This window comes from Trichomycterus rosablanca, chromosome 6, assembly GCF_030014385.1.
Source record: "Trichomycterus rosablanca isolate fTriRos1 chromosome 6, fTriRos1.hap1, whole genome shotgun sequence".
In the NCBI taxonomy this organism is placed as follows: Eukaryota; Metazoa; Chordata; class Actinopteri; order Siluriformes; family Trichomycteridae; genus Trichomycterus; species Trichomycterus rosablanca.
The window spans coordinates 13151729-13178603 of NC_085993.1; the positions used below are offsets into that span (position 1 = coordinate 13151729).

The 26875-nt window shown below is 38.9% G+C and overlaps 1 protein-coding gene across 1 annotated transcript; it reads left to right on the forward strand.

Annotated features, from left to right (window-relative positions):
• The first annotated feature begins 37 nt into the window (after positions 1-37).
• On the forward strand, positions 38-26875 carry camk1a (calcium/calmodulin-dependent protein kinase Ia). Its single transcript, XM_062996621.1, has 12 exons — positions 38-93; positions 3214-3327; positions 10291-10422; positions 15177-15251; positions 15328-15466; positions 17530-17656; positions 19156-19231; positions 22435-22547; positions 22666-22744; positions 22889-22976; positions 24336-24504; positions 26551-26875. Exons 2-12 carry the CDS (start codon positions 3245-3247, stop codon positions 26640-26642), a joined length of 1173 nt encoding a protein of 390 aa, XP_062852691.1. The 5' UTR covers positions 38-93; positions 3214-3244; the 3' UTR covers positions 26643-26875.

Here is a 26875-nt window from a genome sequence, read left to right on the forward strand (position 1 = left end):
CGCTAGAGCAGCTCGAGTGCGCGTGGAGACAGAGCAGAGCAGAGCAGAGCAGAGCAGAACGCTGCAGCCTTCAGCTCCCAGAGCAGCAAACTGGTAAGATATGTACTTATTATACACTTTATCTTTTAACAACACATATAACTGGGAAAGTGCAGATGCTATATCTGAAGTCTGGCTTAAATAGTTGTTTGTATTGACAAATGGCTTGATCTGTTGATATGCTGGGTTCATGACACCCTATACAAGCATGTATAACACATTAGGGTTCTTCACACGCATGCATGCATTATTATAGAGACCATAGACTGTCTTTCAAAAATAGTTTTGCATTCGTTGCATGCTCAAGTTGCACCATCATTGCATTGTTAATCTAAACAATATGCGGCAAAATAACCCAGGATCTGGTGCATGGTCCAAAAAATCCGACTCAGTTGGAATAGATATTAGACATTGTGGTATAAGGTGAAGAACTGCAAATTGTGTCTTTAGATTACTGAAACGCCAACTGCATTCTGTTTTAGGAAATTAGTAGTCTATATGTTTTATTCATTGAAAATGACTACATTACATTTCACACACTGCAATCAAAAACGCACTGTGCTTTAGTCATTAATTTACTCTGCTATTCACTTGTGCATGATGCATTAGATATAATTTAACATTTCTCATTCATCAGCCCATTTGATAGTTGAAACAAGATGACTAAAATAATAAACAGATCAAGGATGCACTTACAGTGGGGCCAAAAAGTATTTAGTCAGCCACTGATTGTGCAGGTTCTCCTACTTAGAAAGATGAGTGAGGTCTGTAATTTTCATCATAGGTACACTTCAACTATGAGAGACAAAATGAGAAAAAAAAATTCAGGAAATCACATTGTAGGATTTTTAAAGAATTTATTTGTAAATTATGGTGGAAAATAAGTATTTGGTCAATAACAAACAAGCAAGATTTCTGGCTCTCACAGACCTGTAACTTCTTCTTTAAGAAGCTCTTCTGTCCTCCACTCGTTACCTGTATTAATGGCACCTGTTTGACCTTGTTATCTGTATAAAAGACACCTGTCCACAGCCTCAAACAGTCAGACTCCAAACTCAACCATGGCCAAGACCAAAGAGCTGTCGAAGGACACCAGGAAGAAAATTGTAGACCTGCACCAGGCTGGGAAGAGTGAATCTACAATAGGCAAGCAGGTTGGTGTGAATAAATCAACTGTGGGAGCAATTGTAAGAAAATGGAAGACATACAAGACCATTGATAATCTCCCTTGGGGTCAAGATCTCATCCCGTGGGGTCAAAATGATCATGAGAACGGTGAGCAAAAATCCCAGAACTACACGGAGGGACCTGATGAATGACCTGCAGAGAGCTGGGACCAAAGTAACAAAGGCTACCATCAGTAACACACTACGCAGAGAGGGACTCAAATCCTGCAATGCCAGGCGTGTCCCCCTGCTTAAGCCAGTACATGTCCAGGCCCGTCTGAACTTTGCCAGAGAGCATATGGATGATCCAGAAGAGGATTGGGAGAATATCATGTGGTCAGATGAAACCAAAATGGAACTTTTTGGTAAAAACTCAACTCGTCGTGTTTGGAGGAAGAAGAAAAACCCAAGAACACCATACCTACTGTGAAGCATGGGGGTGGAAACATCATGCTTTGGGGCTGTTTTTCTGCAAAGAGGACAGGGCGACTGATCCGTGTTAAGGGAATAATGAACGGGGCCATGTATCGTGAGATTTTAAGCCAAAACCTCCTTCCATCAGTGAGAGCATTGAAGATGGAACGTGGCTGGGTCTTCCAGCATGACAATGATCCCAAACACACTGCTCGGGCAACGAAGGAGTGGCTCCGTAAAAAGCATTTCAAGGTCCTGGAGTTGCCTAGCCAGTCTCCAGACCTCAACCCCATAGAAAATTTGTGGAGGGAGTTGAAAGTCCGTGTTGCCCAGCGACAGCCCCAAAACATCACTGCTCTAGAGGAGATCTGCATGGAGGAACTGGCCAAAATACCAGCTACAGTGTGTGCAAACCTGGTGAAGACTTACAGGAAACGTTTGACCTCTGTCATTGCCAACAAAGGTTATGTTACAAAGTATTGAGTTGAACTTTTGTTATTGACCAAATACTTATTTTCCACCATAATTTACAAAAACATTATTTAAAAATCCTACAATGTGATTTCCTGTATTTTTTTTTCTCATTTTGTCTCTCATAGTTGAAGTGTACCTATGATGAAAATTACAGACCTCTCTCATCTTTCTAAATAGGAGAACTTGCACAATCAGTGGCTGACTAAATACTTTTTGACCCCACTGTATGAACAGGGCATTTATTTATGTTTTATTATTTATTATTTTTTATCTGCATTTTAGAAGTGTGTGTAAAGGATGAACTGTATCATACAATGTAATAATCATTTGCTCTTTTTTCTCCCCTATCCTCATATTCTAGCGTGTTTAAAAGCTAGGGTCAGAGTGTAGAGTAAGCCATAATAAGGCTTCTTTAAAGCCGAGTGGGTTAAGGGCCTTGCTCAAGGGCCCACAGAGCCCTAAACACTAAAGTATAATTGCCCAAACTAAGAAGTAATGTCAGATTGTGTATATATGCTGGCTTCTCTTTTCTCAATTGTCCTCCCAATCTAGTCATATCCAATTACCTGATTTCATTATGCTTCCTCTCTACCGATGCTGATCTCCCCTCCTGATTGAGCAGAGCAAGACTGACACACGCCCCCTCCGACACGTGCGCAGTAGCCAACTGCATCTTTTCACCTGCACGAGGCGAATCATGTGCGGATCAGCTTTGTGTAGGGAGAGACACACCCTGATCAATGCATTATTCCTCGACTCTGTGCAGGCGCCATCAGTCGGCCAGCAGAGGTTGTAATTGCATCAGTTATGAGGTCCCAGATCTGGCTCCCACTTTGTATGAACAACAGCCAATCATTGTTCATGTAGCCACCCAGCCTGCCGGATTGCAGATTTTTGTCCGTTCATCTGCTCCTGTATATTTAGATTTATGCATATTCTGTGGTGAAAATATTTACCATTTTACAGCTACAAACTATTAAGTTATAATGTACTATTATTGTTACTCAATTCTGAGCTGACTTTAGAGCAGTCTTATACAGCATGTGATTCAAAATCTGTAATGTGTCAGGTTTTTTTTTGCATCTGTAATCCACTGGCTGTCCTAAATCCCTCTCTTCAGCTTCCAAGTGGAGCGTTGGCCGAATTGTACAATGCCCTTAGAAGATGAAAATGGATGGAAGAAGAAGACAACTGACATCAGGGAAAAATATGACTTTAAGGAAGTCCTTGGAACGTAAGTATCACCACTTAAATTTCTGTAAATTGTCAGTCCTTTGTCATCATTTAAAAGTCACTTGCTAACAAGTAATATGTGATTGCCATTTATTTAGTCCTTTATCATAAACTGAAGAGCAATGCGTTTGTGTTTCCTGTCTCATTTTGTGTGTCTAAGTGGGATATTTGAGATTGAAATCACCAGTGACAGGCTAGTGATTTAAGAAGTGATTTGATCAAAGATAGCTGTGATGGAGCCTCTAGTGAACCATGCTCAGAGACAATGCACACAGAGCAGGATATGTCGTCAGTGCCAAAAATGCTATATTTGTTGGGGCTGTTTTGTTGCTTTATGGTTTTACAAACCCAATTTCCAATGTTTTAACTGATCAGCTTCATTGTATTTTGTAAACATAAACAAATTTATGTTAAATGACAACAGTAGTACTCCCAAACCCATGTGGCTGTATTCATCAATATGTATCACAGTAGCATGTCAGTTTCTTATGCAATGCCTTCTGAGGGCTCAAAGGTCACTCACAAGGTTTCCGAACTTGCCCTACACAGATTAAGATTTATTCATATTCCTTTAATCTTTTCACAATATTATGTAAGGTAGATGGTAAAATACCTGAATTATTTGCAACCTTGCATTGAGAAATGTAAATACTGAGTCTTTGGATAATCATCCTTTATAAGTCATAATTATGCCAATCAGGCATAACATTATGACCACCTTCCTAATATTGTGTTGGTCCCCCTTTTGCTGCCCCATACGCAACAAACTGTGATGCACCGTGTATTCTGACACCTTTCTATCAGAACCAGCATTAACTTCTTCAGCAATTTGAGCTACAGTAGCTCGTCTGTTGGGCCAGCCTTTGCTCCCCACGTGCATCAATGAGCCTTGATCCTGTCGCAGGTTTACCACTGTTCCTTCCTTGGACCACTTTTGATAGATACTGACCACTGCAGATTGGGAACACCCCACAAGAGCTGCAGTTTTGGAGATGCTCTGACCCAGTCATCTAGCCATCACAATTTGGCCCTTGTCAAACTCTCTCAAATCCTTATGCTTGTCCATTTTTCCTGCTTCTAACACATCAACTTTGAGGATAAAATGTTCACTTGCTGCCTAATATATACCATTACTAACAGGTGCCGTGATGAAGAGATAATCAGTGTTATTCACTTCACCTGTCAGTGGTCATAATGTTATGCCTAGTCGGTGTATTTACAAGATGCAGTGAAGTTGATGAGTGAAAACATTGGAAATCTTTTCTTTCAAGGTATTGGTGGTTCTTTCTGAAGAAGTGGCCCTTACCCCATCCTCATGCCTCACTTGTTTTATGTACCTTGAGTCTCAGGACTGTATACAGATTTATAAAAACTGTAAATCACAGTAGCTGTGAGGCAGCTATCAGATTTTTATTGGGCAAAGTAAGTAATTACATGTGTTTGGCGTGGTATTCCAATGTCTGATTGAGTTTCTTATAAGTACTACAGTTTATATTGCCCCTATTTGAGAGTAGGTGTGTCCATGCCTTGCTCCCAGTGTTTTTGGGTGGTGCTGGACCCATCGGGACCCTGCCAATCATAAAGCAGTTGGTATTTGCATCTAATCTTAGATTTCTAGTCTTATTGTGTGCTGTGGGGAAAGTTTTGCTGCCTTTATTCAGTAAAGTTAAAGCTGCGCTTTGAAATTTTGCACTCTTTAATGCCACCAAGAATGTAATGCATGTACACGCATCTCCTGAATGCTGCACTGGCCCTCAGTCACTGTGGCTATTTTTATACCGCAGAGTGCGTGGGCGACTACCTATTTTCTGTCACTTTCACTCTGTGTCCTCAGAGCTAGTGGGTATGAGGAGGGGGACGTAAGAGACGATCGGATGTGATGTCTGTGTGTCTTGGTGCATTTGTCTATGTGGTTGCATGTTGTTTTTTGCCGCATCAGGTTTTCTTAAACTGACCCAAGGGTTCATTAGCTGCAGTGGGTTATGCTTGTATAACAAGGATTGGAACACAATGTACAACTGCATCTTACAAGAATAGGGGCAACATTTTTTAATGTATCGCTGTTAAAATAAACATTCCACACCCACATACTCCAGAATACAAGCATGTCTATTAACAGAATTAATAAGAATGGCATGATGGTTATTTTTTTTTTCAAGCCTGAATATGGCTGCTTGGATGACTACTCAGATTACAGAGATATTTTTACAGTTATAATATCCAGCCTCTCTTATCTTACTCTATTAAAGCCTCATTCCTTTGCTTTCCATGCTGGCATAGGATACAGAAATGGGTAACAGAAAGGCACATGAAAAAGAGCTTTAGGTGTGACTAAGCCACAGTTACAATAACATTTACACTGTTTGCTCTAAAACATCTCTGACATTTAGAACTTTCATATGTGTTATTCATAAAGCAACAAACAATAAACAAAAAAGATGACTGAAATAGCAGTTTATATATAGATAGAATAGAATAGATAGAATATATGGAATAGTTAGCAGTTTATAGATAGCAGACTACTTGCAAAATGTTCCACAAGAAGAGCTTGAGAAAACAGAATGCACATAATTATGGTCCAGACTTAACAAAAACATATTTTGTGAACTACAAAAAGCTAAAATTCATGGCAAGGCTGCCATTCTGAAATATTTTGTATTAAAGGCAGGTGCATGACAACAATACAAATGATGTGAGCACTAAAACCCGAATACCTTAGTGATTAAATCTGATCTGCCGCTTATGCGTGGGAGTCTTGGACTATAATTTGACTTGCACTTAAAATGGAAGAAGGCATTCCTCACCCCTGTTTATCAACACTAGCCAATCGTTAAACCTTTAAGCTTATGCATACAAATATGCATATAGGGGTGATTATAAATAGCTTTGTTTCTTAACCAAATACAGCTAATGCATACACCACAAAGTGTCGTATGTAAAAAGTAAATATGTAGAAATTGTTGCTTATATTATAAATAGGTTACTAAAGCATGATGTATTTTACACATTTAGCCACTATGACTAAAGTCAGGTCAAGTCTGGTCATGGTAAACCCTCTCCATCTCAAACAGCTGTGTAAAAGGAGAACTGACTTGGTGAGAACTGGCTCAACTGCCTTTAAAATCTGTTAAAAGGCTTATTATTATAACATTGGTTAGGTAAACATTGGTTTAGAAGTGTGTATTTGCTTTATGCAGACAAGTCCTCAAACATGTGTTCATTCTGCATGTTTAATCTCACACAATATTGCAGCTGTAGACAAAAAATGAATCATTCTTCTCAATAACCCCCAAGGCAAGACCTTTCTGTGTCTTTCCCTTCTGAGGCTCACACAGCATCATTCCCTGTTGTGGATTTTCCCAGAATCTCTCCCTGGCCTCATTCAAGGGATTTTACCCAAATCAGTGCATTGGCAAAATGCCTCTTCTTTTTCTAAAGAAGCTTACAGAACTGTTTAGCCATTACTGGTGCAAGTGAAGTAAATTGATTGATTTATGTAAGATCTTTACCAGCTTATCCAGGGGTTTGTTTTGTGTGGGTAGTGCCAATGATCAGCTGAAATGTGGGAAACCCCGGTCAGTTACTTAAGTAAATGATAGTTTATTATATACAGTTAAATACAGGCTAAATCCATTTCCAGGTACTATATAAGTGCCACAAATAAAATACAGACTAAAAATATAGACTAACAGACTTAAATCTGCATTATCATATTAAAGCAACACTAGCCTTCCACCACTTTCATTCCTTAACATAGCTAAGAGAGTTATAAAGCATTTATACCTGCATAAAAACTGTAAACACATATTCAGTTACTCCTCTGATGTCCTAACTAATCTTTCCAAAAAGTACAGCTCATTCTGAATACTGCAGGACTAAGGAACATAAAGACCTAACTCTAGTACTTAGATTCTTACATTGGATTTCCAAATGTTACTTATTGTTTATAAAGGACTGAATAGTTTAGGACCTAAATACATCTCTGGCATGCTGGTAGTGTACAACCTTAGTAGCAATGTCAGATCCTTAGGGTCTGGTTAGCTAGTTGTACAAAGAATCAGAGCAGCCAACTGTTTTTTATATGTACTGTAAAGCACTCTAAACAAACCCTTTGTATGAAGTGCTAAATAAATCGTCTTGCCTTTTCTAAACTGATGCCTTAGCTTGTACATTTACATTTACACAATTTATCTTTAAAGCAGTCAAGTCAGAAGAAAAGGGACAAAGTATTACGACAGATTACTATAATGTAATAACAACAATGGATCAGCAACATTCAGTGTTACTTCATAAAAGATTAGCAAAGTATATCTGACATGTTCACCATAATCAGAAAAGTTTTTTTTTGCCAGACCAATCAGAGATTTAGTTTGTTTGAGGAAAGGTTGTGATTGGGTGATGGAATGAGTTACCCTGGTTACAGAAAGATAGATCTCTTGTTTTTGGGGCTTAAATGGTGGCTGTAGAAACAGAGGTCTTTTTTTAGGAAACTAGGTGATGATGGATGAGATGTCTCTGCTAATACAGTCTGCAAGTCACTACTGTTAAATTCAGCTTCCCAAACATCTGAAAGAAAAAAACTGTGGAATGCAAGTGTTTTTTTTTGTATATATACTAAGTGTCTTTGTCGGAGGGGGCTTATGTGAATATATATATATATACAGATCAACCATAACATTAAAACCACCATATAGAAGCACTTTGTAGTTCTACAATTACTGACTGTAGTCCATCTGTTTCTCTGCATGCTTTGTTGTTCTTCAATGGTCAGGACCCCCAAAGGACCACCACAGAGCAGGAATTATTTAGGTGGTGGATGATTCTCAGCACTGCAGTGACACTGACATGGCGGTGGTGTGTTAGTGTGTGTTGTGCTGGTATGAGTGGATCAGACACAGCAGCGCTGCTGGAGTTTTTAAATACCGTGTCCTCTCACTGTGCACTCTGTTAGACACTCCTACCTAGTTGGTTCACCTTGTAAAGTCAGAGACGATCGCTCATCTATTGCTGCTGTTTAAGTTGGTCATCTTCTAGACCTTCATCAGTGGTCACAGGACACTGTCTACGGGGTGCTGTTGGCTGGATATTTTTGGTTGGTGGACTATTCTCAGTCCAGCAGTGACAGTGAGGTATTTAAAAACTTCATTAGCGCTGCTGTGTCTTATCCACTCATACCAGCACAACACACACTAACACACCACCGCCATGTCAGTGTCACTGCAGTGCTGAGAATGATCCACCACCTAAATAATACCTGCTCTGTGGGGGTCCTGGGAGAGTCCTGACCATTGAAGAACAGCATGAAAGGGGGCTAAGAAAGCATGCAGAGAAACAGATGGACTACAGTCAGTAATTGTGGAACTACAAAGTGCTTCTATATGGTAAGTGAAGCTGATAAATTGGTCAGTGAGTGTAGAAACAAGGAGGTGGTTTTAATGTTATGGCTGATTGGTATATATATATATATATATATATATATATATATATATATACAGTATATATATATATATATATATATATATATATATATATATATATATATATATATATATATCCAGGGATAAGAGAAAACATACAACTTTTTCAACAATTCTGGCCTGTTCTTCACTTGCTCAGAACAGTAGCTGAAATTACATTATCACCTCCAGCTTTGATGTTTGACACTGATAATATGCAGTATTCAACTGAGACCAGTTTAACACTTCGGGTGTTTACACAACTTCCTCTTTGGAATCTTCTAATGTGTTGCAACAAGTTTAAGTTAATGTAATTATTCATATTACAATTGGAAGTTTGTAAATTCTTTTAAACAAGCTGTTTTAAACATTATTTAGCAACAAAAGGTGTTCATCTTCCACTCTATAATAACAAACACAATCCTCTTAAACAGACACAAATAAAGAAAGAAAATTGGCAACTTCCAAATGAACATATAGTAGGTTTGGGAACATTTGAGTGAATTATGCCATAATCAACTAAATTTCAGAAGACAAATATAAATGACTGTAATTTACATTTACATTTTCAGCATTTAGCAGACGCTTTTATCCAAAGCGACTTACACAATGAGCAATTGAGGGTTAAGGGCCTTGCTCACCGACAACCTTCTGTTTACTAGTCCAGTACCTTAACCACTGAGCTATCACTGGCCACTGATAATATGGTAATGAATCCAATAACTTTACAATACGTACAAATGTTCCAATAAAGAAAATTGTTACTTGTTACTCTGTATAGGGGTGGGTACTCTATGATTTAGATGCATTTGCCCACTGGCACTGCCATGAAACCTGCATAAATTATCTCTAGAACCTGCCAAAGTCTCTGTTCATGTGCTCTCCAAAAAGCATTGAACATTGTGGTCTTGATGTAAGGACACCACAGATATGGAGACCTGTTTGTTGCAAAACACTGTTGGGATAGTTTGCTGTCATCTATTGTTTTAAATACATACTTTGTGGTTATATGTGTAAGTACATCAGTAGACATTCCATTTTCATTGACCTTTTTATATTTTACTGGTGGGTCCAGATTACCCAGAAACACTTGGTGCATGGTGGAAATAACCTGGACTGGGCGGCAGTCCATCTCAGGGCTGTGGCCATTCCTCCTTCAGACATAGCCAATCATGTCTGTGTGGACACCTTGCTGGCTGACAGCACAGCTAAGATTCGGACCTGGACCTTAGCAGTACTGGGCTGCACCATCTAAGCACTTGTCAGTAGAATTACGTGTTCAAATCTGAAGTGAATATATGCACTTGAAGTATATTAAGAATATAAAAAAACTGAGTAAATACCAACAAACAAACACACACAGACACATACCGTATTTCAGGACTAATATGATGCTGCATTGATGCAAGATGATATTGTCATTCTTTAATGTCATTCCAGGGCAGATACATAAAACAACTGCAGAACCAAACTCAGTTTATAACTTCTGTTTTTGGCTGCTTTTTCAGGGGGGCATTCTCTGAGGTGGTGCTGGCTGAAGAAAAGAGCACTCAGCGCCTCGTGGCTGTCAAGTGCATCCCGAAGAAGGCACTGGAGGGCAAAGAGAACAGTATCGAGAATGAGATTGCTGTGCTGCACAGGTCAATACTATATTCACATAAAACACAGCAGCAATTATGTTTTTATGTGGCTATATATATTAGATTTTGTCAGGTCCTATTTTGATGTTATAGCACTCCTAAGGGCACAGTGTAAAAAAAAAGATCTGATATCTTCCATTTACTATTAATATTGGACTGACTCAACATATTTTTAGTGTTCGCTGTTTTTCCAAAGATGGTTTAGAGACTCAGCATTACTTGCATGGTGCTTGTGCTGTATTAGCAGTTTGTTGGTATTGTTGTGTGGTTGCACAGTTGAAAAATAGATAGACAAATTTGGTCGTAAAGAATCTGTGATGTACAGTTACAAATATTATGTACAATGAGAATATAAGACAGATCAAATCTTGCATTGAGTTTGTTATACTCACTCACTCACTCACTCACTCACTTTCTTAACCACTTATCCAATTAGGGTCACAGGGCAGGGGGGTGCTGGAGCCTATCCCAGCTTTTCAATGATCTCAAGGCACACAGTAACACCCTGGACAGGGCGCCAGTCCATCGCAGGGCAGACACACATACACACACATGCACATACACACACCCATTCACCTATAGGGCAAGTTAGTGTCTCCAATTAACCTAACTGCATGTTTTTGGACTGTGGGAGGAAACCGAAGCTCCCGGAGGAAACCCACGCAGGCACGGGGAGAACATGCAAACTCCGCACAGAAAGGACCCAGACTGCCCCGCCTAGGGATCGAACCCAGGACCCTCTTGCTGTAAGGCGAGAGTGCTACCCACTGAGCCACTGTGCCGCATGTTTGTTTACATATAACAAAATAGAAAATATGATAATTACAAAAATAACTCCTCATAGGTTGGGTAAAAAAGCCAGAACACATCCTGCCACAATCTGTCAAACATCTAATTAACAGGATTTTTGTGTTCATATCTGTCAATCTAACTAAAATTAAATTATGGAGATATGGTGGGAATAAACCCTATAAAATGTGGTTAAAACAACCTAAAAATTGTATTTTTATGCAATTACTTCTAGCGTTATTTACAATTTTAAGAAATGTGAAAATATTTAATATAACCACCAAACTTATCAATATTTAAAAAATAATTTAATTACATAAAATGTCATTAAACTCTTAAATTTGTGTTTAAAGAAAAATGAAAAATTTATGGTGCCATGATTTTGACAGCGATTGAGTCTCTGTGCTCATTGTGGTTCTCACAATATAACTGACTAACTGACTAATTAGTTGTTTTTACACTAAAATTAACTGACTATACCATAGCAGCATGTGTAAACACACCATTAAAATCCACTCTGAATTGTATCTGAATCTTTAATGCATGCACACATTTTTTCCAATGCAGTGACGCTCACTAAACTAGAAACCAACTATTTATAAACAGTGAAAGGAAACATAAGAAATACCCAGAGAAAAACCACAGGGACAAGGAGATAACAACACCTCATAGACAGTGCATCATTGTGATGACCAAACCCTTGAAGCATGCTGCCTTTTCCCCAGTTAGGAAATATCTAATTCCCCAGTGCACTCTCATTAGGGAATTTGATGCATCCCTGACACCCACACTGGTCAAGGAGGGCCGCAGGCTAGCACTTTCACCAGACAGTAGGTGTCAGACTTTTCTAAAGTTGACAGCTGCCTAATGTAATTTAACATATTGAAGTACGCTACAGGAGCACTTAAATAATCTGATACTGTGGACTGGAGTGTGTCTGGAGTGTACACTCTTTAAGAAGGTTTACATGTACAGAATACACAGATACAACGACTTAGATTTTTGGAATATCAGATAAATGGTTTCAGTATAATGAAGTAATCTTATAATAGAAATGTAAAATGGATGTAAACCCATAGCCTGTCATGATTATTACAATTTAAGAATTGTTGTCAAGTACAAAATTCTCTTGTTCTGTTAAATCCAAAACACCATTATACCATGTTAGCTATGTAATGTAATATTAATGATGTAATATGGCACAGGTAGCTTAGTGGTTAAGGTCCTGGACTAGGTATCAGAAGGTTGTTGGTTTAAGCCCCACCACTGCCAAGCTGCCACTGTTTAATGCCTGAACAAGGCCTTTAACCCTAAATTTATTGTATTGTAGAGACAAGTATGTTGCTTTGAATAAATATCAAAATGACTTTGATATACTCAATGTGGAGCAAGAACCCAGTTTTAAGCAGACCCTAGTGTAGTACCTTAGATGACACTGGTTCTCAAAAGTGGTTTTCATACATCCCTAGTTATCCATGGTCAAATCTGATCTCTGTGTCCAAGCAGACTCAGGTCTGAGACAGAAGTAAAAGTTTGCTCTGGATTATCCTCTCCTATCAAGCATTATATGAGACAGTGCAGAGATGCCATTAGGGATTTTTCTTGGAATAAATTTAATGGAACTAGATTTTTAATGACATTTTTACTCATCATTACCAAGAGTTTCAATAATTCTGGAGGTGGCTGTTACAAAGATTATAATAATAATTATATATATTGCATATTAATTTTTAATAATAAATAAAAATTATTACTATTATTATTATTCTTAATAATAATAATAACATATATATACTAGAGATTAGACTGGCACAGTGACACAAAGTGGGTTCTTTACAGCAGTATGGGTTCTGACGAATCAGTTTTTGACTCATTTCTCTTTGAAACATGCAGAGATGATTGGCTCCTTCAAATGCCCCCTGGGTGTGATTGAATTAATGTGAGTGAAGGAATGTGATAGAGTTGCACTGCAGTTAACTGGCTTTCTGTCAGGGGTGTATTCATGCTCTGGGCCTAGTGTTTCTGGGTCTTATTGGACTTACCCTCACCTGTCACCAGTATGAAGCAGATATTAAAAATATATTAAGAATAAATAAACAGGTAGCACAGATAATTGAAATAATTGATAAGTTACCCCTGGTATGGGTGTGTGTGTCCTGTGATGGACTGGCAACATGTCCAGGGTGTTTTCTACCTTTCACCCTGTAAAATGTACCCATCGCGACCCTGAATCGGATAAAAACGGTGGTAAAACAGACAATGAATTAATAATATTGCAGTAACTGTGGCAGGCTTGCATTGATTTTCTTAAAACAATCAGATCAGTGTCAGTGGTCAGATTGGGTAACTAAAGATGAAACTGTGAAAGATTAAACTTTGTCAAGGAGCATTTGAACGGGTAAACAGTGTAGTATTGCCTTGTAGGAAATAAGGAGACATGCACCGGAAATGTCAGAGGTATTGGAGATAGTCCTATTTATAGTGCCTTTGTTGCTGGGGTAACAACACACACTGGGGTTGAGCTGGTATGGAGGGTTCCCTCAGCACTTCAGCACAAAGAAAAAGAATGAGAAAGTGAGAAAGCATTAGTGGCAGCAATAACATGAGCGTGAAGTGAAAATGTAGGAGAGTATTCCACTGCTGCTGTGAGAGATACTGTAATTAAGGACAGAGAGCTAGAGAGTGATGGAGATTAGGGGGAGGAAGTAAAGAGATTAGGGGTCATGGCGAACACTAATAAATACAGCCAAGATACAGAGTGGGAAAGACTGCAATTTTCAGAAAAGAAAAGAAGATGGGGGACAGAACAACATCAAGACATTATAGCACACAAATAATTTCACTGACACAGATTCTTAAAAAAACAATTTAGACCTACCAAATACTGATTAAAGTGCTGCTAAAGTGAGAGCAATAATAGTCAAATTGACTAGGATATGTACACCAATCAGACATAACATTAAAACCTTGTTTCTACACACATTGTTCATTTTATCGGCTTCACTTACCACATAGAAGCACTTTGTAGTTCTACAATTATTGACTGTAGTCCATCTGTTTCTCTGCATGCTTTGTTAGCCCCCTTTCATGCTGTTCTTCAATGGTCAGGACTCTCCCAGGACCACCACAGAGCAGGTATTATTTAGGTGGTGGATCATTCTCAGCACTGCAGTGACAATGACAAGGTGGTGGTGTGTTAGTGTGTGTTGTGCTGGTAGGAGTGGATCAGACACAGCAGCGCTGCTGGAGTTTTTAAACACCGTGTTCACTCACTGTCCACTCTATTAGACACTTCTACCTAGTTGGTCCACCTTGTAGATGTAAAGTCAGAGACGATCGCTAATCTATTGCTGCTGTTTAAGTTGGTCATTTTCGAGACCTTCATCAGTGGTCACAGGGGGTGCTGTTGGCTGGATACTTTTGGTTGGTGGACTATTCTCAGTCCAGCAGCGACAGTGAGGTGTTTAAAAACTCCATCAGTGCTGCTGTGTCTTATCCACTCATACCAGCACAACAAACACTAACACACCACCACCATGTCAGTGTCACTGCAGTGCTGAGAATGACCCACCACCCAAATAATACCTGCTCTGTAGTGGTCCTGTGGGGGTCCTGACCATTGAAGAACAGCATGAAAGGGGGCTAACAAATCATGCAGAGAAACAGATGGACTACAGTCAGTAATTGTAGAACTACAAAGTGCTTCTTTATGGTAAGTGGAGCTGATAAAATGGACAGTGAGTGTAGAAACAAGGAAGTGGTTTTAATGTTATGGCTGATCGGTAAACTAAAACACTTAATTCACCTAAATACAGTACAGTAATTGCTTAGTAAGTGAAATAATTTTGTATTTAGATTTGTACATCACTAGACAAGATAGAAAACACAAATATGGCAATAGATGATTATTGTAATTACAAAAAAAGAACCTTAGTACTTATCTTTTTATTGGTTATCTTTTGCAGAATAAAACACAAAAACATTGTTTCACTGGAGGACATATTCGAGAGCCAGACACATCTGTACCTGATCATGCAGCTGTAAGTCAATTTTATTACCAAACGTTTTTTTTTCTGCAATTTTAGAAGCAACAACTGATTTTTTGTATGATTTCAGGGTATCAGGTGGCGAGCTGTTTGATAGAATTGTGGAGAAGGGTTTCTACACAGAAAGAGATGCCAGTAAGCTCATTCGTCAGATCTTAGATGCCGTCAAGTACTTACATGATGTGGGCATTGTGCACAGAGATCTAAAGGTAGGACTGCCATATTGTTTTATCTGAATTTTTAAAACCATTTAAGAAGTATTTCATTTATAATAAGAAAATAATTTATTGTAGATTAAAAAGTTGGAATACCGGTTTGGAGTATTACTTTTATTTTTATACATACTAATATAATATTTATGCATCAGTCTACACTGTTAAGCCAATACACTGATCAGCCATAACATTAAAACCACCTCCTTGTTTCTACACTCACTGTCCATTTTATCAGCTCCACTTACCATATAGAAGCACTTTGTACATCTACAATTACTGACTGTAGTCCATCTGTTTCTCTGCATGCTTTTTTAAGCCTGCTTTCACCCTGTTCTCCAATGGTCAGGACTCTCCCAGGACCAGTACAGAGCAGGTATTATTTGAGTGGTGGATCATTCTCAGCACTGCAGTGACACTGACAAGGTGGTGGTGTGTTAGTGTGTGTTGCGCTGGTATGAGTGGATCAGACACAGCAACACTGCTGGAGTTTTTAAATACAGTGTCCACTCACTGTCCACTCTATTAGACACTCCTACCTAGTTGGTCCACCTTGTAGATGTATAGTCAGAGACGATCGCTCATCTGCTGTTGGTCATCTTCTAGACCTTCATCAGTAGTCACAGGACTCTGCCCACTGGGCGCTGTTGGCTGGATGTTTATGGTTGGTGGACTATTCTTAGTCCAGCAGTGACAGTGAGGTGTTTAAAAACTCCATCAGCATTGCTGTGTCTGATCCACTCATACCAGTACAACACACACTAACACACCACCACCATGTCAGTGTCACTGCAGTGCTGAGAATGATCCACCACCCAAATAATACCTACTCTGTGGTGGTCCTGGGAGAGTCCTAACCATTGAAGAACAACATAAAAGGGGGCTAAGAAAGCATGCAAAGAAACAGATGGACTACAGTCAGTAATTGTAGAACTACAAAGTGCTTCTATATGGTAAGTGGAGCTGATAAAATGGACAGTGAGTGTAAAACAAGAAGGTGGTTTTAATGTTATGACTGATCAGTGTACATTATAAGCCACCCCCTCCCCATTTTAAAGGAAACACCTATTTTGTAAGAATCATGCATATATTAAATACTGGGATGATGGTAGTTTATTGTAGTATATATGTTAAATGCAGCAGATATAAGAAGGCACAAAGATTTGAGTGACTTAAATAAAAACTGACTTGTTATTGACATATGTCTGAGACGGCAAAAAGTGCCCACTGGCAGCTGTCCACCCAGGCACCTACAGTTGAGATCCTAGCCTCAGAACTAAACATTGGAATGTCATCTGGTCTGGTCTGAATCCTATTTTCTACTAGATCACGTGGATGGTTGGCTACATGTGTGCTTTTTACCCAGAGATAATGCCAGGATGCACTGGAGTTGGACCTGCTGGTTCCAGCAGGTACCAAAGGACTCAGGTCTTTTGAAGTCAATACCTTGGCAGGTCAAAGCTGTTTTGACAGCATATTAGTTAGATGGTCATAATGTTTTGGCTCATCTTTGTGATCATCTTATTATAAACTGTAATGATTTACATTTCTTTTTATAATGTTTTATCAGTCACAATAAATGTTGTGATGTACAATATTCAAGCTTTGCAGGATTGACGTTTAATAAGATAATATAATAGCAGCCAGTTCACCAGACTTTATTTGAATATAGTTTACAAAAAACTATATCAGTTTAAATATACAATTGAGGTAAAACATGTCTGAGGTGTCTGAGGGAGGGAACGTTGGATAGGGTTTTTCATACCATTTTGTCTAAATAAGAAAGCATCTGTTCTCTGCCATTTGTGCTCAGGTTGTCTGTAATATAACATCACTAGCCGGTGAAAAGATAGGCCTGTAACTTTACACATGTATGAAAAGGTGTGTGAGAGGCTATGGGCAGCAAGAGCCCGGTTGCCAGAGTGCACAAGAAATTTAAGCATATCCAGATTTTAACATTTGGAAGACACATTTACAGTTTTCATGTAATTTTATAAATCAGTGTTCCTCTCTTTGGTGCAGCAAATTAAATGATTTTCGCTTTTTGTCATCTGGTGCAGCCTGAGAACCTGCTGTATTACAGCATGGACGAAGATTCTAACATCATGATCAGTGACTTTGGACTGTCAAAAATTGAGGACTCAGGGAGCGTTATGTCAACCGCATGTGGAACACCTGGATATGTAGGTATGAGTGTTATCTCTCTGTTATCTCTTCTTCTGTTTTGCTGACAGTATGGAAAATGCAAATAAAAAAACCCAGTGTTTTTACATTTACTTTTGTTTTAGTTTTGTCTGGTCAACTTGCCTGAAACACATTCCAACAAATTTTGGAAAGGGCAATTTAGGGCTAGTAATAAAGTAAAAAAACTAAATATTGATGTGATTTCAAACATATGATGTTAATAGGTGATTGTAATCATGATTTGGTACAAAAGGAGCAAACATGAGCAGAGGATTTCCAGTTTGTCAACAAATGCGTGAGGAAATTATTGAAATGTTTAAAAACAATGTACCTCAAAGAAAGATTGGAAGGGATTTGCATATTTCTCCCTCTACATTGCACAAAATTATCAAACGATTCAAGGAATCTTGAGGAATTTCAGTGCATAAAGGGCTACAGCGCAAACTTAAGCTGAACACTTGTGATCTCCAGTACCTTTGAAAAAGCACTGCATCAAGAACCATCATTCAACAATAGCTGATATAACCACATGGACAAGGGATTATTTTGGCAAACCTTTGTCAAGCACTACAATACGGAGTTACATTCACAAATGTCCCTTAAAACTTTACTGTGCAAAAAAGAAGCCTTGTATTAACCGTGTCCAGAAGCGGCATTGAGTTCTCTGGGCTCGGAGGCATCTAGGATGGACCATCACTGTGGTTAGACAAATCAGTATTTTAGATCATTCTTTTTTGGAAGAAATGGACGCCGTGTTCTTTAGACCAAAGACGAAAAGGACCGGACTGTTTTCAGCAACATATTGAAAAGCCAGGGTCTGTCATGGAATGAGGTTGTGTAAGTGTCCATGGCAAAGGTGATTTACACTTCTGTAATGACAGCATTAATGTAAACAATACAGTATATTGACATTTTATAGCAACATATGCTGCCCTCAAGACGACATCTCTTTCCAGGGATGTTTATGCATTTTTTAACCATACATTGAAAAAGCCACATGCTGCACACATTACAAAGGCATAGCTATGATAGAAGAGGGTACGGGTACTGGACTGACCTGTCTGCAGTCTTGACCTGTCCTTAAAAAATACAACAATGACAACCCCATACTGTTGCAATCTAAGACATATTTGCCAGAAAAATGGGAAAACAAGCACACAAAGCACTTCATCATTTGGTATCCTCAGTGCCACGTCTTTAAAATGTTATGAGAAGGAATGGCAATGTTACAAAGTGTTGAGCTTAATCGTCCACACCTTTTTTGAAATGTGTTGCAGGCCTGAAATCCAGATGAAATGAAATGAAGTTAGTCCCAGTTTTTTCTGATTGCAATTCAATCAAGAGACTTGTAATGTGAGCTCTCATGCTTCAGAAGTGCTCTCTATACTCCATGCTCTTTGATGCTGGTCTCAGAATGAAAAATGATGTTAGGATTTAAAGCTCAGCAACAGAACACTTGAGAACTTAAAAAGCTTTCTTATGTTTTTGTTTTTTTATTTCAGCTCCTGAGGTTCTGGCACAAAAACCTTACAGCAAAGCGGTGGACTGCTGGTCCATAGGTGTCATTTCTTACATCTTGTAAGTGGGTGCTTAGACTATTGTATCAAAATCTATTGATTTTAAATATTTATGGCATAACACCATGTAGTCTAAATCAAACCTTGAAGTGAAATAATTGAGCTGGTACCAACTGCACTTTGGTTGTGGACCAAAACTGGCCTATGGGATGAGTACTTTGGTGTCCCTGGAATGCCCATCAGTAAGTTTGTAGTTTTTTGCTCTTTATAAATCTATGATTGAGACAAGTCGAAAAACTTGCTTGAAACCACAAGTCATTAAGCTTTAAATGTGATTTTTTAAAAATCGACTTCAGTGTAGCCCACTATGCTGCAACAAAAACACTACATCCCTTCTTCTGGTAGCTTATGACTCCTGGTGGCCCTCTAGTGGTATGAGTCATTTATAACACCAGTACAGATCTACTTACCATATACAAGTGGCTGCTGGTTTTCATACCAAGCAAACTTGCACTATTTCTGACCAGTGTTGTATAAAGTACACAATATTAATGCTAAAATAAATAATAACTGTCCATTTGATGCCTCCAGTCATTTTAAATTAACCCATAAGGAATTTACTCAAGTAGAAGTATCTCTTACTAATTGTATCTAAGTACTAACAGTTATACAGCTGATAAATCTTAATTAATATAATTTAAAGGTAATGACTTTAATTAATTACATTTCTGCTTTTGCTGTGGTACCAAAAAGACCAACTTATTCTGGTATTGGTATTGACTTTTACTATTTTGGTGTTGTGAAAAATCCTATTGCAAGAGGTGGATTTGAAGGACTGGTATGGCCCCTGTTTTTGGCCAGTGTTTTTGTGTTGAAAGTATGCTTTGTGTAACTCGCAAGAAGATCCAGTTTCGACTCTGTTTTGTCTGGCACGATTTCTAAATAGTTGGTTAGCATAAAGATGGTATCTTCTGTAAATTGACGACCGCACATGCTTTGATCTTGCCTCCTAACCAACCTACTTAGTGAGTCATGTCTGCTACTTATTTAATTACAGCTCTAGTTATTTTAAACTTATTCTTTATTGCCCTAACAGTGGATTCAAACAATTTTTAGGTTTGTAACTATTATTATACTGTTTTGGTCCAATATACCCGGTGTACTAATTAGATTGTATCTAGCAGAAACTGAAGAAGAGTAAATCCTGTGGAGAATTTTATTCCACTCAGGTCAGTTTCCCACTGCTGCCTCATAGATAGTGGAGAGGGAGAGGTATTGTTCAGGACCATAGAGTACAGTCTAGCAATAATGCCCCTTCCAGTTGTTCCATGTCAAGGATTGAATCTAACATCATTTTCAGGGCGAAGATTGGGGAATTGTTGAAACACTTTTTTTTAAATAACTTTGGATCTGTAAATAACGAAAGAAGTGTAATTTAACAAGAGTGAATTTTGAATTCAGCTGGGAAAAGGACGCATAAATTCCATCTACACGTAGATCTTGGATGCTCTTGATGCCAGCTCTATGCCAAGCATGAAAGGCTGAGTCCAGCAGAGGTGGGGGAAACAGTGGGTTACCATTAACTGGGATTTTACCCGGGGGGGATTGTAGGCCAAAATACATAGAGTGTAGCTTTGACTACAGCGTTACCCTTAATATGATCACTCAGAAGGGGGAGAGGTAAAGAAAATAGAGCCATCAGGCAGATACAGGGGTTGGACAAAATAACTGAAACACCTGGTTTTAGACCACAATAATTTATTAGTATGGTGTAGGGCCTCCTTTTGCAGCCAATACAGCGTCAATTCGTCTTGGAAATGACATATACAAGTCCTGTACAGTGGTCAGAGGGATTTTAAGCCATTCTTCTTGCAGGATAGTGGCCAGGTCACTACGTGATGCTGGTGGAGGAAAACGTTTCCTGACTCGCTTCTCCAAAACACCCCAAAGTGGCTCAATAATATTTAGATCTGGTGACTGTGCAGGCCATGGGAGATGTTCAACTTCACTTTCATGTTCATCAAACCAATCTTTCACCAGTCTTGCTGTGTGTATTGATGCATTGTCATCCTGATACACGGCACCGCCATTGGATGCACATGGTCCTCCAGAATGGCAGTCCTTGGCAGTGACGCGCCCATCTAGCACAAGTATTGGGCCAAGGGAATGCCATGATATGGCAGCCCAAACCATCACTGATCCACCCCCATGCTTCACTCTGGGCATGCAACAGTCTGGGTGGTACACTTCTTTGGGGCTTCTCCACACCGTAACTCTCCCGGATGTGGGGAAAACAGTAAAGGTGGACTCATCAGAGAACAATACATGTTTCACATTGTCCACAGCCCAAGATTTGCGCTCCTTGCACCATTGAAATTGGCATGAGTGACCAAAGGTTTGGCTATAGCAGCCCGGCCGTGTATATTGACCCTGTGGAGCTCCCGACGGACAGTTCTGGTGGAAACAGGAGAGTTGAGGTGCACATTTAATTCTGCCGTGATTTGGGCAGCCGTGGTTTTATGTTTTTTGGATACAATCCGGGTTAGCACCCGAACATCCCTTTCAGACAGCTTCCTCTTGCGTCCACAGTTAATCCTGTTGGATGTGGTTTGTCCTTCTTGGTGGTATGCTGACATTACCCTGGATACCGTGGCTCTTGATACATCACAAAGACTTGCTGTCTTGGTCACAGATGCGCCAGCAAGACGTGCACCAACAATTTGTCCTCTTTTGAACTCTGGTATGTCACCCATAATGTTGTGTGCATTGCAATATTTTGAGCAAAACTGTGCTCTTACCCTGCTAATTGAACCTTCACACTCTGCTCTTACTGGTGCAATGTGCAATTAATGAAGATTGGCCACCAGACTGGTCCAATTTAGCCATGAAACCTCCCACACTAAAATGACAGGTGTTTCAGTTATTTTGTCCAACCCCTGTAGGTCTACAGGAATCAATTTCCATTGTTACCCATGCCGGGACCCAATTGCTAAACCCACTATTATTATACCGTTGTCTAGTTTATGTTGGTGCACACACTTGTGTCTTATTGAATCTGTGCATTCCATAATCTTCTTTATAGTTATAAATGAATGAAAATGTTATGGTTGACTGCTCTGGAATTCCTAGGAGTGTTACTAAAACACTAACCTGTTATGTATTTAGAATTGTATGTATTTTTGAAGTTTTCTTATATATTATTATTATTATCTTTTTTAATTATATTTTTAATTATTATACTATACATGTCTTTTTTTTTTACAGGTTATGTGGATATCCACCATTTTATGATGAAAATGATGCCAAACTGTTTGAACAAATCCTGAAAGCTGAGTATGAGTTTGACTCTCCATACTGGGATGACATATCAGACTCAGGTCAGGTGAATTTTAACAACATGCATAACTAACATGGTTTATTCATGCAAACACCACAGAATGTGTATGCAATAGTGCAGTTATTGAAGGTGCTACTTTTCCATATCTTTTCTCACAGCTAAAGATTTTATAAGCCACCTCATGGAGAAAGATTCTGTACTGAGATATACATGTGAACAGGCCCTACAACACCCATGGTACAGTTCTCTCTTATTATTAAAGATACTTTTTTAGGTTCTGCCAAGTGTTCTGGTAGTTCTGTTTCCATATCCATGTCTTTATTGAACAATGTACAACAATATACCAGCTAGTCTTGTGTTTTTATCTGTCATATTTTAAAGGATCTCAGGAGACACTGCTCTCGACAAGAACATCCATGAGTCTGTCAGTGCACAAATTAAGAAGAATTTTGCAAAGAGTAAATGGAAGGTGAGTGTGACAATTTCTTATTATTATATGGATTGAAGTAGAACTAAAGCTGCAGTCACTCCAGAATTATTCTGCTTACATTGCTTTGCAAAATAGCTGTGCTCAGAATAAGAGGGGAAGGAAAAGTCCATTGTTGTGCTTCAGTTAGCATTTAAGCTATGGCTTACCTAAAGTAAAAAAATACATCATGATAATCAGGTTATCATGGTCATTATTGGGTAGAAAAGGAGGTTCCACCAAAGGCTCTGTCTTTGGAAACAAAGGTGGATTGTGGCATTCTCAGTCAGTTTGAAAAGATGCAAGATTGCAAATAATTTAGTTCTTTTACCATCTAAAGTACATAATATCTTGGAAAGATTTTGAGATTATACTGTATTATATTATTTGGGGAAAATATACATGGTCATATTACAGAAGAATTTCATCTCATCTCCCAAAAAGATGTGAAGGTGTTTACATGGACTTCATTACTTGAATCCTACTGAAAATGTATAGATGTTTTTAGTCCATGACAGGGACCTTCGTTACTTAGGGGAATACAATAAAAAACAAGCTACTTATGGCTTTCTGTAGACATCCTGAAGCTGTAATTATAAATAACAATTCCAATAGCAGCAACTGTACAACAAAGTTCTAAATTTCTGTATTAATTTATAGTGCCAGAATACTTTATCTAGATCAGTTTTAACATGTACGATCTGGCTAAATGAATATGCACACTCTTTCTAATAATAAAGTTCTGGTGTTTGAGCCACACTCATCGATAACAGGTATATAAATCAATATAATCAATTGTATAAAATAAAATGTATGCTTACCACTTTGTGACAACAGCTTGGTAAATGCATGACACATCACAGCATTACTGTGTCCCTGTGCACAAAGCAAGGTCATGTGTTGATGTATTTGTTGTTGAAGAACCTAGCTGGCCTGCATAGAGCCCTGACTTCAACACCACTGAACACCTTTGGAATGATAAATGTAAGCAATGTTCTTTTTACATATACAAACACACAGACCGACTCCAAAGTCTTGTGAGGCCCTCCATAAAATGTGAGGGTTGTCATGGTTACAAAGGTAGATAGCAACATTACATGAATGCCTATCGATTTGAAATGGGATGCTTTGCAAACTCATGATCAGATGTCCACATACTTTTGGCTAATAGTGTATATACACCTGCAAGCAGGGCTGCACGCTTGATGTACTTAATTAAAAAGTAAATACAGGGTCGTCATGAATAAACATATCAGCTCAAATTAGATACAGATGTTTGCTGAATTATTGAATAAGACATTCTGCTGCACAGTGATGTCACTGACTAGTCATCATTGAACTGTCTGTGTTGTGTATGAGCAGCAAGCTTTTAATGCTACAGCGGTGGTGAGACACATGAGAAGACTGCAGCTGGGCACCAGTCTAGAGGGTTCGAGTCAGGTCACCTCCACCAGCCCCTGTCACAGACATCTGTTTTTGCCTGCTAAAGAACTCAACCAGGAAGAAATACAGAATGAGGAAGAGGAGAACAGTAAGGCACAGTTCCATCTATGTATCAAAAGGATTAAGATAGATTGAGTGTGTGTTATCTGATATTAGTGTTTACTTTAAGTACCTTCACATTCAATTTAGGTCCAAGGTACTAAGATTGCTAAGGCGATCAGATCTAACCAAGTCCTACATTGGTTTCCTCGGGGAAGTGGTTTCATTTATTATTTGATTTAAAATTCCAACAGTTAAGCTTGTAATAGTAAGTTTTCCATAAAATAAAGACAGGCAGGCTTTTGGCACAGCTTTAAACCAAACACTACTCAGGACACAAACTACTCAGGACCAGATTTGATCCAAAGTGACTTACAGTTGTGATGAATACAGTCTAATCAATTAAGGGGTTAATGACCTTGCTCAAGGGTCAGACATTAACAACGTGGAAATAGTGGGGCTTTAACCAGCAACCTTTTGATTACTGGTACAGTATTTTAACCATTGAGCTATTACTGCCCCTGGTTCAATAAAGCATCACCACCATTTTTGACTGCTGTCATGTTTTACTGTAAAATGCTGCATTTGCTTTTAGACATAATATTCTATATATGTTGCCCCAAAACTTATAATTTTAGTCATCTCATAAAACAAGTTTGTGAGTCATCCATAGCTGCGTCCGGAATCGCATACTTAGAGAGTATGTACTAGATTGGAGGAAGTATGCACTACTCTGCCGGTAAAAAAAAGTACATACTTCCAGTACAGAAGTATGCAGTATGCACACAACACTGCTACGCACTACATCCGCCATCTTTCCAACGTCAAGTGATGACGTGGGACGTGATGACGTAATATCACCATGGTTACAGACTCATTACAAACCCTACTCGCCAAATTTTTGGATATTTATCGTGTTTTTGTTATTAATTCGTCTTTAAAATGTTTTATTTTATTTATCTTACTTACACTTGTAAACAGAGGACCGCTATCTTTCTTGTTTCTTATTACGCTTCGAACGCCTACGCAGCTCCAGTTGCATTATGGGATACATTAACGGACCGCAAGTGTGCATCGCTTGCATACTCAAACATGGCTGCCCAATAAGTAGGTCATCCGGGTACTTCTCGCGTACCTCTTTGTGTATACTGTGTATTCGGACATACTAACCGCTTTCGCGTCCTCATTTCGCGTACTATTGAGTATGGAAGTATGCGATTCCGGACGCAGCCCATGTGTTTTTGTTTTTTGCCAGACAAGCTTCCATGAACCTTTTTTTTTGGCTAGGATGTTATTGTATTGTGAAGTCATGAATGCTACCCTAAATCTAAAGGTATTAATAGTTTGTCTGTGACCTTTTATCACACCCTAATCCTCTATGAGAGATAATGGCTCTTGGTGTAACCACTGTAAGAAGTGAACATTGACTACACTATACTACATTAATGGTAACCTAATAGTAAACTTGTCTCTTAACTATACTGTAACCACTAAACTACCAGAAACATGAATGCTAACCCTATGCTAATGACTATGCTAAGCTAACTCAAGCTAACAAGCAAGGCAGAAGAAATAGTAACAAGTACAAACAGGTATAAGACAAGGACAAGAAACAACCTGGACAAGGGACAAGGGACAAGACACAAATTTGAATATACAGTCTACAACCCACACTGAGAATCGCAATGAGCACTGAGGGGGGAAATACAGACAAAGTAAACTATATACACAAGAAGCTAATGAGCAAACAAGGAACAGCTGAGGATGGTTAACACAACAACAAATCATAGACATAGGACAGAAACAAGAGGGGTGTGACACAAAAATAAACACGATGTGCTGTACAGATAGCTGTGATCATGACACTTTGGTTTGGTGGAGTCCAACCACCATAGTAATGACTTTTTATATTTTAGTAACATTTTTTTAAGCTCATTTGGAATTTCCTTAAATCAGAGCACAGTGTGGAGGTGCTTTGTCTTCGATATTTAGGGAGCTGCTGGACCCACCATGCCCTGACAGGATTTAACAGTTAGTGATTGAATAACTGGTTGTGTTTGTGCAAATCAAACTGGAATATATGTTCTCTGATTAGGTTCTCCTGAGGTAGAAGGACGCCGCAACAGTGCAGATCAGGACAGTGTGAGAAGCTGTGCGTACTGCTGTAGACCAACCAGCCGGGTCTGAGACACACCTAGTAATCTGCAGATCCCAGTGGACGCCAGCAGATCCCATCACACGTAATTCAATCACCACCAGTCTGACTCTGAACACAGATCTTACCCTTCAGTATCCACCAGAGGGAGCTAGTGCAATGTGGAGAACAGGATTGTCGACAGACCATGCTGACATCTTGCTGTTGATTTACCAGTGGATTTACCAGTTCAGTTTAGTTTTGTCTGTTTTGTTTTGTGTTCTAA